The sequence below is a fragment of the Cicer arietinum genome, chromosome 6 (genome assembly GCF_000331145.2).
Source record: "Cicer arietinum cultivar CDC Frontier isolate Library 1 chromosome 6, Cicar.CDCFrontier_v2.0, whole genome shotgun sequence".
NCBI classification, from domain to species: Eukaryota; Viridiplantae; Streptophyta; class Magnoliopsida; order Fabales; family Fabaceae; genus Cicer; species Cicer arietinum.
Window position 1 is genome coordinate 50203390 of NC_021165.2, and position 18889 is coordinate 50222278.

The following is an 18889-nucleotide window of genomic DNA, read 5'->3' on the forward strand; positions in this document are numbered from 1 at the left end:
TTCCTTCCTGAGAGTACCGTTAGGGGTGGGAATAGGCCAGGTCAGGCCAGGCTTTGAAAGGCCTGAGCCTGGCCTACGATGAATTTTTGAGGCCTAAGCCTGACGTACGATGAATTTTTGAGGCCTAAGCCTGGCCTACGGCCTATGATAGGCTTTTTTTTCGGTCTGAGCCTGGCCTACGGCCTATCATGGTCTGGCCTGTAAGCCTTTTTAAAAGCCTTATTCACATTAAAAATAATTTTTCTAACAAAATAATTTTAAAAAAAAATGAAAGAACACCCTTTAAACCCTAAAAAATGATTTTTGGTTTAAAAGAATAAATTTTTTATTAAAACAAATGTACCCATTATTATCTCTCAAACAAATGGTCTCAGACAAACTCAGATTATTACCTCTCAAACAAATCCTCTCGTGCAACATCATATTTAGTAATATATATATAAAGGTAATAAATAAACAATTATCTATAGCTATATGATGCTCTACACATATTGATTTATATGATTCTCCATATACCAATACTAATGTGTACATGTATATGTATATTAAATAAAAAATGATTTTCTAACAAAATAATTTTAAAAAAATATGAAACAAATACCTTTTAAACCCTAAAAAATAGTTTTTGGTTTAAACGAATAAATCTTTTATTGAAACAAACGCACCTATTATTATCTCTCAAACAACTCAGAATATTACATCTAAACAAATCCTCTCAAACAACTCATAATATTACATCTAAACAAATCCTCTCAAACAACTCAGAATATTACCTCTCAAACAAACTCATATTCAGTAATAATAAACAATTAGAGTTTCTAAATTTATATACTAATAATATATATAAATATAAAAAATAAATAGTATTGGTTTTTATAAAATATAAAGTAACAAATAAATAATATCGGTTTTTATAAAAAATATGTTGTTTTCATACATGTTTGTTGGAGTGAGTGCAATGGAGATTAGAAGAAGAAAAAATAGAGAATGAAATACATATAAAATATATATAGGCCGACCTATCAAGCCTAATAGGCTTTTTTACAAGTCTGAGCCTGGCCTATTTACATAAATAGGCTTTAAAAACAGCCTGAGCCTGACCTTTTTACTAAACAGGCCAGACCATAAGTAGGCCAGGCCATATGCCCCTGTCGGACGGCCTAGCCTATTCTCATCCCTAAGTACCGTGATAACAGTGTGACACAACTCCAATTGCAAATTCACCAAGAATTGAAAGTTACGTAATTACACGCTGGCGGACGAACTCATTTGACTACTGTTGGAGATGCTCTAACTTATCCACCCACAATAAAATAATAGATATTTTATTTAAATTTATTTAAATTAAATTATAGAAAACTAATAAACTATTTTGTTACCACCCAAAAATAATATTTTAGATTATTATTGGATATCCGTGTGCATTTATTTTTTATGTCTATTTTATTTATAATATAAATAAATATATGTTTTTTCTCTCTAAAAAGAATAAAAATTTGAATATATCATAGACAAAACAAACGTGAACATACTGAATATTTTGAACGTATTAATTTATTTGTTTAAACATATATATATATATATATATATATTAATTTATATTTTAATAAATTAAATTGACCGTAAAATAGGAGGCTCTGCAAATTAGAATGGAGTGTTAATTTTATTTACAAATAAAACTGATAGCAAATTAAGAGAAAGTTAGTTACAAAATAGGCATAAGTTGCTAATTTACTATATATCCAAATTGGGTTTTTTGAAAAAAATATTTTTATTAATATTATTATAAATAAATTATACATAAGGAATAAAATAATTATAAAAAAAAAAAAGGAATGTGTGTAGAATGTCGCATCAGTTCTCAATATGCAACCCAATTATTACGCTCAATTTTTATCTCAATATAGCCCATGTTTATTCCTGATCGCATCTTCAAAACATCCTGGAAGCCCAACATTAAATAGAATATTTTAGTATTTTGAAAGAAAACAAAATGTAAAAGTGGGATATATCATATATATAAAAAAAATCCTCACACTTGAAAAAATAAATTCACACTTGTTTCCAGTTAAAGAAAACTTCAGCACAGATACATAATGACGCTAATAAAGTGAGAGAATTCCATTCAAATAAAAACGGAGAGAGGGCAAGAAAGTGGTGACTTTTTCCTCTCAAGAATTAATTAATCAGATAAATAAATCCAAACAACTCATTGAAAAAGAAATCAATCGATAGGTTGATGAATGGCTGAAACCGAAGACGTATTGTTAGAAGGTGAATTGGCTGTCGTTGATGGCGTTGTTGACTACAAAGGTCAACCTGTCATCAGATCCAAATCTGGTTATTGGAGATCCGCTTGGTATATCATTGGTAATTAATTTCACTCATAACTTGTGCATTTTGTTTGGTTCATATCAAATATACATTTTTAATTGAAGTGAGAAGAAAGAGGAATAGAAATTTGAAATTGAATGTTAAATGTAAATTAGGTGTGGAGGTGGCAGAGAGGGTATCGTATTATGGAATACAGGGGAACTTGATATCGTATCTAACGGGGCCACTAAATCAGAGCACTGCAACAGCCGCTGAGAATGTTAATATCTGGGCTGGAACTGCTTCACTTCTTCCTCTCTTTGGTGCTTTTGTTGCTGATTCTCTTCTTGGACGCTACCATACAATCATACTTGCTTCTCTCATCTATATCTTGGTCAGTCACTTCCATCTTCACTTACTTTTACCTTTTATTTTTCTTCCTATATAATTATGTGGTTTATTTTTATGATGTATCAATCAACTAGCTACAGTTTCTCTGACTTCCACCAGGAGCTAGTTGTAAATTATATATGTCAAATTTAAAATATAAATTTTAGAGTTAATTAACCACAACTAATTAAAATGAAAATCAAATAAAATCTTAATATTTTTTTAAAAAATTATTGGTGTTTACATGGTTGAATTTAATTCATTATGGATAACTTATCCACTATTTTGCAAAAAAAAAAAAAAAAAAAACATTCCCCACAAACCAAAAATTCAAAAAAAAAAAAAAAAATTAATAATGGTTATTCACTTATCTCAAACAACCTAAAATTTACCTTATTTTAAATATTAGTTCTACATTTAATCTTAAATATAAGTAAATTTAAATTAAATGAATATTTTTAAAGAGGAATTGAAATTGAGAAAAAGAGAGTAAAATAGGAAGATTCTAATAAACGAATATTGATTAGTCACTTACAAAGAATGTTTTTAGTATTAGAAATTTATATGAAACAATTTGCACACTAACTGCTAAAAACACAATTACAACTTCCTTAACTAGCTTTTAACTTCCCTAATTACCTTTTAACAACGTCTAATGTCATTTGATAAATTATATACTTAACATTCTTCCTAATCCAAAAATGCTTAAGTGATGTTAATCCAAGCTTGTTCCTTAGCTCTTGGAATTTCACCATATTCAATCCTTTGGTTAGAATGTTTGCTTTTTGGTCATTGGTGTTGCAATGCTCTAGTTTTATCTTGCCTTTAATCACTTGATCTCTTAGAAAATGAAATCTCGTCTCTATGTGCTTGCTTCTTCCATGAGCACTTCGATGATTGGCTAGATCTATTGCATATTTTGTTGTCTACCTTTATCTTTCCTGGTTCTTCATTTCATAGTCCCAGCTCATTCATTAATTCTTCCAGCCACAGGGCTTGACATGCTCCAATTGATGCAGCCACATATCCAGCTTCACAAGTGGATAATGATACTATGTCTTACCTCCTTGAACACCATGAGATTGGTGAATCATTAATTATGAACACATAGCTCATGGTGCTCTTCCTTTTATCTTTATCTCAACACTAGTTGGCATCAATGAAGCTAGTTAGTTCAGCTTCATCTCCATTCGAATTTCTGGGATACAATAGTCCAAGTTCATTGGTTTCTTTGATGTATCTCAAAATCTTTTTTGCTACCATATAGTGAGGTGTTCTATGCATCTCCATATACCTACTAACCAGTTCAACACTATATGCAATGTCTGAACTTGTGTTGCACAAATACCTCAAGGATCCAACCATTTGTTTGAACATTGTAGGATCTCCTAACTCCTCATTCCCTTCTTTAAACAACATTAGCCTTGCTTCTGATGGGGGTGCTGGTACCATTGCAATCTTGCATATCAAATATTCTTAAGACATCATTAGCATACTTCTTTTGATGCATAAAGACTTCATCCTTTCTGGTCACAAACTCAATACCAAGGAAGTATGATAATGTGCCCAAATCTCTCATTTCAAATTCCTTTTCCATTCTGTTTTTGAACTTCTGTATTTCAATTTCATACTGCCAGTCACTAGCAAATAATCCACATAGAGGCATATTAATAGTGCAGGTAGTGTTGTTTCCTTCTTAACATAAACTCCATGCTCATTCACATATTTCTCAAACTGTTGTTCTATGAGAAACCTGTCAATTCTCTTGTTCCATACTCTAGGAGCTTGCTTCAGGCCATACAATATTTTCCTAAGCCTATACACTTTGTCTTCTTTTCGTTTTAACTCATATCTTGGTGGCTGCTTCACATACAATTCTTCTTCTAATGATCCATTGAGGAATGCTGACTTTACATCCAATTGATACATAGTCCAGCCTTGGTAATTGGTCATTGACACTACAAGCCTCACTGTTTCAATTCTGGCAACTGGTGCAAAGACTTCATTGTAATCCAATCCAGGTTTCTGCAAAAATCACTTTGCTACAAGTTTGGCTTTGTACTTGGCAATCTGTCCATCAGGCTTCATCTTGACTAAATAGAACCATTTCACATCAATTGGTCTTTTATGTACTGGCAGTTCCATCAGCTCCCAAGTTTTATTATTTTCTATGGAATTGAGCTCTTCCTCCATTGCTAGTCTTCATCTTGGATCAATTAGGGCCTCATCTTCACTTACTGGTTCTAATTCAGTCAGCAATGCAAAATGTATCAATTATCCATCTGCATTGATTGTTGAATTAGATATTATCGCATATTGGTTCAACCTAACTGAGGATTGTCTGATTCTCTTAGATCTTCTCACTGATTTTGGAGCTGGTTGTCCTACTGATTCAGTTGGCTGATGGGCTGGCTGTCCTGCTGATTCAATTGGTTGATCATCATAAATTCTCTCAAAAAACCTAAAATTTACCTTATTTTAAAGACGAGTTCTACATTTAATCTTAAATATAGTACATTTAAATTAAATTAATATATTTAAAGTGGTATGGATTGGTATACCTTTTTGTAACAAGGAATTAAAGTATTGGTTTCGTGTTAAACATGGTCATTATTTTATCATTGCCAATATGCTTTATTATTTTAACTCAGCTCAATTGTTTGTCCGCCACAATAATTGATGACAAACTTCCAAACTGTCTTCATATATCTCGTATAAAAATTTCTTTTTGACACTATATCTTATTATCATTCTGCAATTTAATTATAAGTACAAAATATTTATATTTAATGTATTGTCTTGAAAATATTATTAAATTAATTTATTAATGTTATGAGGAGATGATTATTATAATTAGGAGTAACTTAAAAATATATAAATTTAAAATAAAACTTTTACTTATAATCCATTAACTAACTCAACTTATTTAATATTATTTGTATTTTTTTGTTGCTAATTTTTATTTATTGCAACAAATACTAAATTTGTTTTTTAAATTTTAATTTTAAAATCTTATTGTATATTAATTTAAAATACTTGAATACTTTAAATTTAAATATAAATTATTAAAAATAAGTAAATTATTAATATATGGATTAATTTGTGGGATCCATTGAGATTGCACTATTAAAGCCACAAATGAATGAACTATTTTTTATATTTTTGGTATAATATGAATGAATTATTTTAATTTAATATGACATGGTGGAGGTACAGATTATAGCTTTGAATTTTACGTATGTTTGAACTCCACCTATTGTGTACAGTGTTATTAGGTATATTATGAATGAATTATTTTAATTTGATATGACATGGTGGAGGTATAGCTTATAGCTTGGAATTTTTCTATGTTTTGAAGTCCCCTATTGTGTACAGTGAGTGTTTTTGGAATATAATTTTTGAAATAAATATTATAAATTATTGCTCACTTTTTTTTCACATTCTTTTTTATAAGTCAAATACATTATTTTAACACCTCATATATATATATATATAATTAACCACTTTCAATATTTTATTAACTATTAAAATATATAATTAATTATTTTTTAAATATATATTTTATTAACTACTAAAATATATGACATCAATTATTTTAAAATATTTTTAACTATTACATCGTAATATTCTAAAGTAATTAATATTTTGTATTTTAGTAGTTAATGAGATATATATTAAATAAATTATTAATAATTTATATTTTAATAGTTAATATATTATTTAAAGTTGTAAATAATACAAATTTAAATATGTGTCAAAAATGTTTTAATAATTAAAATACTTAAAATAAAATAAAAATTAAAAAAATATTCCGAACTTTTATTTAAAAAAAAAAAACTGTTCACATTATATAAATACAATAAACTATCTAAGGTATCAAATATTTTGTCAATTTTTTGTGTTCAAATATGATAGAAGCAAAAAGACATTTTTAAGCTTCAGCGGTTCCGCGTGTTTGCATATTTATCAAAATAAATTAAAAAAACAAATTAATGTTGAGACACGTCCTTTCAACAAATGTAGTATGCTCTAAGGAGTTTGAAAGGATGTGTAGCCTTGTACCTGGTTAACTCGCCGAGCTATGATGCATAGCTACTAGGTACCGATATACATTATTTTAAGAAAATTAAAGTATAAATAAGTTAATAAAAAATGTGAATTTCATTAATATATAAAAAAAAATATAAAAAATAAAAAATGATATTCGATTTCAATAACAAATAAACTTAAATAAATAAATAAATAATATTATGATATTTATATATAAAAAAATTATCAATTATACTTGTAATAAAATAAAATAAAATAAAAACTTAATTGCAGTTTTGGTCTCCCTATTTTAGCTGAATCGCAAAAGTAATCCTCTCATTTTATTTCTCTTCAATTTTTGTCCCCCAAACAAAATTTTAGTCCAAAACTTGATAAAATTTCATATTTTTGCGTTTATTTAAGTCACAATATACCTCAAGATTTCGTGGTACAATAATTGTACATGAAATCTATGATTATAAATGGTGTGGTGTGACTTGAATAAACAAAACTTCATCAAGTTTTAGATAAAAATTCTGTTTAGGGACCAAAACTAGAGATAGATAAAATGAGGGAACTACTTTTGCGATTCAGCTAAAATAGAGAGACCAAAACTGCAATTAAGCTAAAAAAGTATTCATAAATATGATACGAACTCTAGTATTAGTGTTGTATTCGATACATATATTTTATTATTTTAGAAGTACCCATGTTATAATTGAATAAATTATTTTAATCTTTAACTTATTTTTTTTATTTCACTTTAATTCTCTAATTTTTTTTTTTGCTGTTAGTCGAGTTAGTCATTTTTGTTATTTCTACCAAAAAACGTTAAATTTTGTTATCTCACTCGTTTTCAAAATCATACTAGAAAATTTAGGATCCCCTTTAATCTAAAAATTCAGAAAATTTATCAAATCCATAACTTTTAAATCAATAATTTACAAATTTAAATCCACAACCTTTCAAATTCAAAAAAAATGAAAATCCTCAAATTTATTCTTCTTGTTGATTCAATGAATTTAGCATTTCTGACATTGTACGAATTTAGCATTTCTGACATTGTTTGTAAACATGACCTAAGATATCTTGATCATTTTCAGACTTGTATTACTCTTGGCTTTATGGTTCAATAATTGTTGACTCAAATTGATGGTAATAGTCTACATTCTCAAGACTATGTTTTCTTCATGATCCGCGGTCGCCCATGTGTCAAAGTTACACAAAATATAATAACAAGACAAATAAATTTAGTTGTCACACAAAAATCTCAATTATAACAATAATCAAATTAAGAACCAAAATGTAAAAGTAAACGGGGGATTTGCTAGTCAAAACAGTCTGCAGTAGAATGAAAGTATCAATTGAATAAATAAAATGATTGATTTACTAGTTAAGGAGGATTTTCAATTGGATCTATCATAGGTTTAACATGTTATTCCTTTTAATGATTGTATTCTTCTTTTTTTATTATAAAACTAATTAATCTACTGAATATCAATTAGGTTTGACAATTTTGAAGAATAACTTTCATGGTAGATTCACCATGTCTAAGGGTGATACATCAATTATGTTGTCGATTTTACGTGGAAAAAATTAACAATATTAAAAACGATTGATTCATAGAAAGTTGTTCACCTTGGGAAAGGATTTTAAGAATACTTTTTTACTTCTCTCAAATGATTTGCAAAGTGTTCGAATAGTTGGAACCTGAAATTTGAAGGTTGGTCTCTTTGAGTTTTACTTGTATTTCCGTTGTTCCCGTTCCTCCTAATCCTCCTACTCTCGACATTGAAGTCATGTCTATATATATATATATATATATATATATATATATAAAGTGCAGTTTATATTTCACATTACAATATCATATTATATATATACACATTTCATGTAATTAATTAATTATCTTTGTTAATGTCGTCGTCGTCATTTGATGAGTGAATTATGTCACTGCATTCATCATTCTCTAATTATTCTATTTCTTGTTCATCAAATTCTTCTCCAACGTTTGCCATTTCACATGATCCAAATTTGCCATTTCATCCATTTGATATGCAACTTTTTCATTTTGATATGTTTCATCCTCTTCGATTCCACTCGTTGGTCTTACTTTGATTGCAGCACACCAACCTTGTTTGCTTCTGATTGTTGATGGATAAGGAACATAATACACTTGTCTTACATTATGGGCCATGGATCAAATAGTGAATATTTTTTGCTCAAACGAATGTCAATAGTGTTGGATATCGAATTGATCTTAGTTCCTCTGCTAGATGGATCAAACCACTTATAGTAAAACAACACCACTGTTTTCACATAATCTAGGAACGTATAGTCAATTTTGTAAATATGTTCAATTATGTTGTAGAAGTCTTATATTACACCACTATCATAATCACTTTTCATACAAACTCCACTATTATAGGTGTGCCATTCATTGAAACTTCTACTCGGGTCCATATATATGTTGTTTATTAAAATTAAAATACTACGTATGGTCTATATCAATTTCTTTAAATATATTAATTAAAGATCAAAAGAGATTTAAAATGCACTCAATATATGGTTTAACTTCAGTGCAATTAATCAAATCGTGAACATGTGCCGCATTAAAATACTTTGTCACTTGGCCAAAAAATTGGAAAATCCCTACCAGGATGATGACCAGACAAGCAAAAAACTAATAAAGCATGTGGGTGACGTATATCACTATTAGTATCATTTCTTTTATTCACTGTTGACGATGTTTCGTTGTTGAAATAATGAGAACAAAAGTGTGTTGTTTCACAGTGTAGGTAAGATGAATAGATTGAGCCCTCAACTCTAGATTTTCAAATGGATACATCTATCTATATTGAACTGGTCCACCAAGCCTAGCTTCACTTGCAAGATGCACCGAGAGATGCTCCGGGTAATCAAAAAACCCTGGAGGGAATACTTTCTCCAATTTTAATAGCATCATTGGAATGTCATTTTTCATCTTGATGATATCTTCATCGATGTGCATTGCAGAACACAAATTCTTGAAATATTGACTTACTTCAATAAGTGGGTTTAATACATGTGCCGGTAAAGCACTAAAGGCAACATGACAATCATGACTTTTCATCTCATGCATCATTCTGTTATCTACATCAGCACATCTTGTCAAATTAGGATAATAACCGTCAGGCGTCTTCAACTCTTTGATCCAACTATAAATAGATTTGGCTTATTCAACAGATAAAGTGTAATTCGCACGAGGTTTTAGAGTCTTGTCGTTGTGCTCCACCAACAACAAATCTTGTCATCTGCAATATATATCTATTTCTTTTCTAGCTTTGTCATTAAGTTTTGTTTCCCCTTTCACATTCATCACAATATTAAATATGTTGTCAAAGAAATTTTTCTCAATATGCATGACATGCAGATTATGTCTCAAAAGATTATCTTTCCAATACAGTAGATCCCAAAAAAGATCATTTTTTTCCCATTAACAACTTTTACCTTTGGCATATCTTTTACTTTATTCCAAACTTGTTATGATGTGAATTTAAACGGTGGTCCTAAATTTTTTGCATAGCCCTTGATAAATGCAGCTTTGTACCTTCTAAATGCATGATCAACAGGTAACAAACTACAATGCGAGTCAACCGCTTTTGTGTCTTACATACAAATAGAAGAAGCCAATTTACCATGGGTCCCCTATCTTGGCAGCATCCCATAAGCGGGAAAATCATTAATGGTCCACATCAAAGTAGCTTTCATCATAAAATTTTGTGCCCGAGCAATATCATATATCAAGACACCACTCCACAACCTCTTCAAATCGTCGATCAAAAGGTCGTAAAAAAATATCAATGCCAATTGTAGGATTAGAAGGACCTGGTATCAAAGTAGTCAAGAACATATACGGTTTAGACATACACATATCAGGAGGAAGATTATAAGGAGTAACAATAACAAGCCAACAAGAATAAGGAGTAGATGATCCTTGTATATAAAGCGCAAATCCATCTGAGGATAATGCAAGCCTTACATTGTGTGGATCTGACACAAAATTAGAATGCATTTGATCAAAGTGTTTCCATGCATGACCATCAGATGGATGTCGCAACTCACCTGGATTTCTTCTATTCTCATAATGCCACATCATTTTTCCTGGAGTTTGCGTTGATGCAAACATTCTCTGCAATCTTGATACAATAAGTAGATAAACTATTGTTTTCCTTGGAATTGATTTTCCTCTACTTACCCTAGAGTTATTCTTTTAGCGATACCTTGCTTGTTGACAAAACGTACATTCAACTAAGTTGGCATCATTTATACCAAATTTGTTGTCATAATACAACATGCAATCTTTAACACAATAATCAATCATCTTGACACCCAATCCTAACTTTGACATTAACCGTTTAGCATCGTAATGACTTTGCGTCAAACCATCTCTAACAGGTGTTGCATTTAGCATCATTTTAGTAATCAAATCTAAAGGTAAATTAGGAACATGAAACTGAAACTTTAGACCTAAAAGTCTAATGCACATTGATAACTTTGAGTTTGGAGAACATTCGAACAACGATTTATTTGTCTTTTTCAAAAGACCATAAAATCTATAAGCTTCTTCATTTAGAAGTCCAGCAGTATCGTCATGTTGATCTTCATTGAATAACAAATTAACCCCAACAACATCCGAAATCATATTATTCATCACCTCAAAATACTATAGTTATAATAATCTACACCTAACATGTTAGTACTACTTGAAGAACCTATGTTATTCTCCACACGTGTACTAGTACTAGACGCTGTGAGAGACTCTTCCCCATGATTAGTCCAAATTCAGTAGTTAGGCATAAATTCATCTCATATAAATGCACTTTTATTTCATCTTCACTCTTAAGTCGTCTACATCGACATAAACAACATGGACATCTCATCCCCCTTTCATCTTCGACAAATTTATGCATTCTCGCAAAATTGAGAAACTCTTCAACCTTGTTAGCAAAACGTTGTTTAAGACCCTTCCTTCCAGAAAAATTCCTATCATACATCCAACTACGGTCTATATACTTATATTTGTGTACATATATATGTTTATTCTGAAAATTAATAAAATTTTACACGATCATTAATAAGATCGATGCTTTATATATGAATTTCTTTATTTTTCAAAAGCATTATATTGTTATTAACATTTACAAATTACTAAATAATAAATTATGACATACTTTATATGTCAATCAAGTGAGCATTTACAAACAATATAATAAATCATGATAGAGACTATATATATATAAACTAAAATGAAATTTTAAATAATGTTTAATGAACTTTTTCAAAAAATAAGTTCTTATAAACAAAAATAGAGACCATAAAAGTATATAATTTTTTTTATGAACTCAACTACAACCCTTTGTTAATGACTAACAATAAATATTAATATCATTAATTTTAATAATGTTTTTGTTATGTTTCAAATTTTTATTTATTGTATATAATGTAAACAACATAATTTTTTTTTGTTCACAAATCTACCATCATTTGGAATGATGAACTTTTTATGTATTTTAAAAATAATATAAAAATATTTTATATTTATAATATTCCATCTTCTATGATTTGATCATTATTATAATTTTTTTTCATAACTATTATTTTGTTGCTAAAAAAATTACAATTTATGAATAAAGTTGTATTTTACAAACATAATAAATCATAATACCAAAAATAATACTTCATAAACATTTTAAAAAAACTCCATTTTAATTTGAGTATAAATTTTACAATTTAAATATTTTACTACTACTTTTTTTAACAAATCTTACTAATATTAAAGTTTAAAAATAATATTCTATTCAATTTTCAAAATAATATATTAATATACATTTTAAAATAAAATATTAAGTCTAAAAATAGTTTATAACCATATAATAATAATAATTTTATAAATTATTAATCTATATTTAAAATGTATATTAACTTGATGTTGGATAGTGTCTGACTTGAAGCTTACAAACAACTAACAACTCTTCGGAATAAACACAAACCCTAAACCACTGTCAAAATAAAAATTAAATAATATTCATTAAATAAATAACTTCAAATAAAAAATAACATTAAAAAACAAAATATAAAATAAAAACTTACCGAAATTCAACAGAGAAGGTAGAGAGAAAAGTTAGAGAAAAAATATTTGTAGAGAGAAGGTGGAGAGAAAATTTAGAGAGAAGGTAGATTGAAAATTAAGAGAGAAAGTAGAAATGAAAAATAAGAGGAAGAATGATATTTATAGGAGAACACTGAGCCTTTGTGGCGTCCAATGCAGCCAAAATTACCAACGGTACATTAGGCCTTTGTGGCGGCCTATGCAGTCACAAACGACTGCTTTTGTGGTGGTCTATGCAGTCACAAACAAATGCCTTTGTGGTGGCTTTTTCCCTTATAAAAGTCTGATTTTGTGTCGGCCTAAGCCCTCACAATGGTCCAATGTTGTGATTTTGGGAGGGTATAGGCGCTACAAAATCCTGCTAAAATTTTCAAACAACGTAATCCATTGTGAGAGCTTTTTCAGTCATAAATAAAAACCAATTTGAATTTTAGTATTTGTGAGGGCTTTTTCGGTCAGTAGGTTGTGAGGGTTTTTTTCAGCCACAATATTTTATAAGTTGGCCACAAAATGAGTGTTTTCTGGTAGTAAATATAAAGAAATCTGTTAGTAATAAGAAAGAGTCCAACCCACATGCAGCTAAGCTTACTAACAAGAATTTTAAGGCAAGAGTTGAACCATAAAACTTTATATCCTATAGAAAACTCCTTCCTCGAAATCATCTTATCATGAAAGTGTTTGTTTTTTTCCTTGTAGATTTTGGAATTCTAATAGGCCTCAAGTTGGAGTTCTTCAATTTGTTGCATTTGAAGCTTTCTCTCTAAGCCAACTTTTTCAAACTCGAGGTTACAACTCTTGACTGTCCAAAAGGCATGATGTTCTATCTCCAAATGAAGGTGGCTTGTTTCTCCAAACACAAGTTGTTAGGGTGACATCCTTATTGGTGTCTTGTAAGTTGTCTTATGAGTCCTAAGTGCTTCCTCTATTCGGCGACTCAAATCCTTCCTTGTTGGCTACACCATCTTTTCTGATATCTATTTGATCTCTCTGTTGTAGATCTCAGTCTGTCCATTAGTTTAGGGGCGATAAGTTGTAGATAACCTATATTAATTCATGATAGATAATCCTTCCTTGTCCGGTGACTCATCAACTTGATTATCCCATATGTAATTCCTATAAAAATGGACAATTAAATCCTTGACAGTAATTACAAATAGTTAATTAAGTCCTTGATAGATAATCTAAGCTTGTTCTTTTAATCCCTGTCAGAAACTTAATTGTCTATTTTTAATTATTTTCAAATACCTAACTATCCATTTTTTTTTATAGAAATTACATTTGGAGTAATCAAGTTGATGAGTCATCAGACAAGTTAACAAAAAAAAAAATTCAATTTTCTAATAGTTGTTCACATAAAGACTAATTTGGCCCAATTTATTTTTCTTAGGGACCAAAACGACAATGTCATAAAGCAAAAGTAAAAAGAGATAGCGAGAGGAAACACAAACTAATTTATCCAGTTTCACCACTAAAACGGCAGCTACGTCCAATTCCTTTCACTTTAAAGGATTTAATCCACTAATCACCAAAAGTATCACACGCCTACTAAACACATACTAGTCAATCTGATTGTGTTCAAGTCTTCTCAATCTTATATCTTATTAACGTCAAATTGTTGAAGTTAGAAGCCACAACTGGACTAAGTTAGAAAGAGTGTTTAAGATAGTTTTCTAAATAACTCTCACAAGAGATTGTTTACTAGTTATGCTCTCAGAATTTATTTGAAGTTTTTCAGAACTCATAAATAATACAAAGTTTTTACATATTGTTGTATATGATTGTAGTAAGTTTCTCGTATATGTTGTATTTTGCAATGAAGATCATAAGTTCTTTTATAAAGAAACTTCAAAGCAATTTGGGTTTATGACTGTTGATGTTATTGCATGACATAAACATGTTAAATAATGAATCATATTGTATCTTCAGAGATCTTGAATAAACATTAAAAAATTGTTCAAATACATCTTATAATTGATTCAACGTATCTTGATAGAAGCGGCAGAAAAACCAAAGGATGACATGGTGAGAGAATGTCATGCCCTTCTTGACTCAGAGAATAAGTCCAACTTTGAAGAACATAGGATGTTGAGATGATTACTTCTTCAAGGTTATGGGCTCATATGTTTGACTTATGAAAGTTGAGTTTTATTACAGCGTTGACTTTATCATAGTGTTGATTTGACGCGTTGACTAGTTTGTCATAATTATTAAATGCAAAATTATTAGAGTGAACTTGTATTATTAAATACATCAGAGGTGCGTTGAGAGCACGTTAATCAAAGTAAGACACAACTTTAACAAATTATTCAAAACGTTGCCTTCATTTCTTCATTTATTTTCTCTATGCATCAAAATAAGTAAGAATCACTGTTCTTCAAACAAACGTAGTTGTAACATTTATATAGGCTTAGATTCTTAATATAGAAAGTAAAGGAATTGTTAACGTTTAAGGCAAAAAGAAAATGGTCTTCTAGCATCTACTTGAATTAGTTTCCATCATTAACACGAAGACTTTTTATAGAATAGATAGATAGATTTGTTGGCTCATTACTTTGATGCTTTTCATTGTCTTAATATGAATTTCAGGGACTAGGATTGTTAACATTATCAGCTATGCTTCCTTCCCTCACCAAATCAAAATGCCAAGTTGACAGTAAATTCATATTCTGCTCATCTCAGTCACAAGTAATCTTATTCTTCATTTCACTTTATCTAGTTGCCATTGGACAAGGTGGACATAAACCTTGTGTTCAAGCTTTCGGCGCGGATCAATTCGATGAAAAACATCCTAAGGAGCTCAAAGCTAGAAGCTCATTCTTTAATTGGTGGTTTTTTACAATGGTTGCAGGTTGCACCGTGACGCTTGCGGTCTTGAACTATATACAAGATAATTATAGTTGGGTTCTTGGATTTGGAATCCCTTGTGTCGTTATGTTCACTGCCTTGCTTGTTTTCTTGCTTGGAACAATGACCTATAGGTTTAACACTCAGAAACAGGACAAGAGTCCTTTTTGTAGAATCGGTCGTGTATTCATTGCAGCTGTAAGAAATTGGCGAACTGTGTTATCAAGCACAGATATTGAAGAGGAATGTGATGGGATTCTTCGTCGTCGAAGTTCTGAACAATTCAAGTAAGAAAATAAAATGCTAGTTTCTGCTTGTTTTTCTATTCCATGTCTAGTAAGTTCAAACTCTTGACCTCCCTGGCATTCCACTCCATCTCCGCTATTAAACCAACTTTATATCCTCTTTCTAAATCTCTTGATGGTCCAGGTCTTTAGCCCGTAGTTACTTTAGTTTTTCAACTAGGTCTTATAGATTATGACTATTTTGACTTAGCTTGTATTTTTAACATTGGTAGATTCCTCAACAAGGCATTGCTAACACCAAAGGGAGCCAAAGAAGATGAGACATGCAGCCTTAGTGATGTGGAAGAAGCAAAAGCAATTCTAAGGCTTGTTCCAATTTGGGCTACAACTCTTGTTTATGGTATTGTGTTCGCTCAAGTTTTTACATTCTTTACCAAACAAGGGAGTTCTATGGAGAGAACCATTTTTCCTGGCTTTGACATACCACCTGCTTCTCTTCAATCGATTAATGGTGTCGCAGTTGTTCTCTTCAGCCCTATCTACGACCGGGTATTCGTGCCAGCTGCAAGAGCTATCACTGGTAAACCTTCTGGCATCACAATGCTTCAAAGAATTGGCATTGGAATTTTTATATCCATATTCACAGTAGCAAGTGCAGCTTTTATTGAGATTAAAAGACTAAAAACAGCACAAGAGTATGGTCTGGTTGATGATCCTAATGCAACTATTCCAATGAGTATATGGTGGTTGATTCCTCAATACTTTTTGTTTGGATTTTCTGAGGTTTTCACTTTGGTTGGTCTTCAGGAATTTTTCTATGATCAAGTCCCAAATGAACTAAGAAGCATGGGACTTGCACTCTACTTAAGTATTATTGGTATTGGAAGCTTTCTAAGTGGATTTCTCATTTCTATGATAGAAAATATTACTGGAAAAGATGGACATGAAAGTTGGTTTTGTGATAATATCAATAAGGCACGTCTTGATTACTTTTACTGGCTACTTGCTGGATTCAGTGTGGTGGGATTTACTTTCTTCATTTACTTTGCAAAATCTTATGTTTATAATCACAAAAGTGTTACTACACAAGGATAGTTATCGATCAATGTTCAATTATGTCATATTTGTATACAAGGGAAGTTTGGCACGCATGATACTATAATGTATGGTAATAGTGTTGGATTTAAAAATATATGTATTTTGTGCAATACAAAATATTATATTGAATTGTATGTCATTATACTACTCTATATTTGATTACGTTTTGAATAATATTAAATAAGATTAAATTAAAAAATATTATTTATTTTTATATATTAGGGTTTAATCGTAGTTTTTGTCCCTTTATTTTTCAGCAATTTACAAAATTGGTTCCGTTATTTTAAAATTCGAGTATTTAAGTTCATCCTTCAGATTTTTGAACTGAAAAAGTGACGATTTTATTTTACATCATCTATCATATTTCATGTTATTTAAATTATGTCACATTATAAATTTTAGTTAAAAAACCAGAGTGAAAGATAAAAATTGTTTGATTTTAAAATAGAGAGATCAATTTCGTAAATTAAAAAAAATATATATATAAGATAAAAATTACAAATAAAATAATATATTATATATACATAAAGGGTTTTTTTAAAATAGCTCAATTAAAAAAATTCAAATCTACCGGTCTTTTAAAATTTAATAATAATATACTCTACTTTTTTGGTACTAGTAATGTTGGATTTGACGACCTTGTGAAATGCTCCAAGTAGAACTGTGTATGGCTGGACAATTCTTTAACTTTAGTGGCTGGACATTTCTTCAAATAAGAAACTTCAGTGCCAACAAATCATTCAATTAAACCCTTAAATTCTGTATACTCAAAGAAGAGTGTACAAGTACAGATTCTCCAACCAATAAAATAAAATTAAATCGATATATATGAAGTGAAAAAGAAAAAAAAAACAGCTAAGAATGCAACAAGAATTGTTCCCAATACAAATGTATATGATAGATAAAAATTTCATTATCAGATTAACAGAAAACCTAGAACAAATAACTGCGGCTACACCCAAATCATACACAAACCTTAGATGATAGAAAGAACTGCCGTAATATTTTATATACTCTTTGATTTTGGTTTGTTGCTAAAACACAAACAGGGAACTCCATCATAGACATTGAACTGGAAAATTGCTTAACAATATTCTCATGATGCGGTAAATTTAGAGTAATATGTGTTATCAACAGAGTCGGAAGTTGGAAAAGTTTTATTGTCACAAATTCAATTCTCGGTCTGAAAATATATAATCCTGCTTTATTGGGTGAATTTCTTATGTTGATGGATATTATTACTCTTACCATCAAAAGGGTTATTTAATCTGGATATTTAGCTTGTGGAGTAAGTTTATTTGTCCGTCAATATTCTATATAAACTTCCATATGAATGCTTTTATTTAGTTTTATTCAGCTGTTAGAACCCATAGTCTTGGAACATTAAAGATATACTTCATTCTATATTTACTTCCCTGACTCACATATTCTCTATCATATTTAGTTTAAAAAAAAAATCTAATTATAGTAATATGTGTGTTTGATGATATTAAATATATTTTTGGGTTATATTATAAATAGTAGATGATTTATTAATTTATTTATTTATTTAATTATATTTAGTCAGTAATTTATTTGTATTTGGTGGTTGTGTGACTATATTTCTCTCATGGATTATTAGAGACGACGGTCGACGAAGACGCAACAAATTAACAGATCAGTCATTTGGCAAAATCTTCAATTGAGGTAAGGGATGAGATGAGGTTCGATTTTATGAGTATAAAATAACGTGAGATGAACGGGAATGCTGAAATTCCCAGATGTTCATTCGGGGCTTACTACGTACAGTTGAGCCCTATTGTCGTGAATTTATTTATAT

The 18889-nt window shown here is 29.8% G+C and overlaps 1 protein-coding gene across 1 annotated transcript; it reads left to right on the forward strand.

Moving 5' to 3' along the window:
• The first annotated feature begins 1953 nt into the window (after nt 1–1953).
• LOC101513269 (protein NRT1/ PTR FAMILY 5.10-like) lies at nt 1954–17204 on the forward strand. The gene is made up of 4 exons (XM_004516078.4): nt 1954–2370; nt 2490–2707; nt 15470–16014; nt 16245–17204. Exons 1-4 carry the CDS (start codon nt 2244–2246, stop codon nt 17065–17067), a joined length of 1713 nt encoding a protein of 570 aa, XP_004516135.1. The 5' UTR covers nt 1954–2243; the 3' UTR covers nt 17068–17204.
• Nucleotides 17205–18889: the final 1685 nt, after the last annotated feature.

What these genes read in the sequence shown, in the direction of transcription:
- LOC101513269 (XM_004516078.4), top strand. Translation starts at nt 2,244, where the DNA reads ATGGCTGAAACCGAAGACGTATTGTTAGAAGGTGAATTGGCTGTCGTT. An exon ending in ATCCGCTTGGTATATCATTG is followed by an intron (nt 2,371 to 2,489) that starts GTAATTAATTTC and finishes AATGTAAATTAG; the next exon opens with GTGTGGAGGTGGCAGAGAGG. An exon ending in CTTCTCTCATCTATATCTTG is followed by an intron (nt 2,708 to 15,469) that starts GTCAGTCACTTC and finishes TATGAATTTCAG; the next exon opens with GGACTAGGATTGTTAACATT.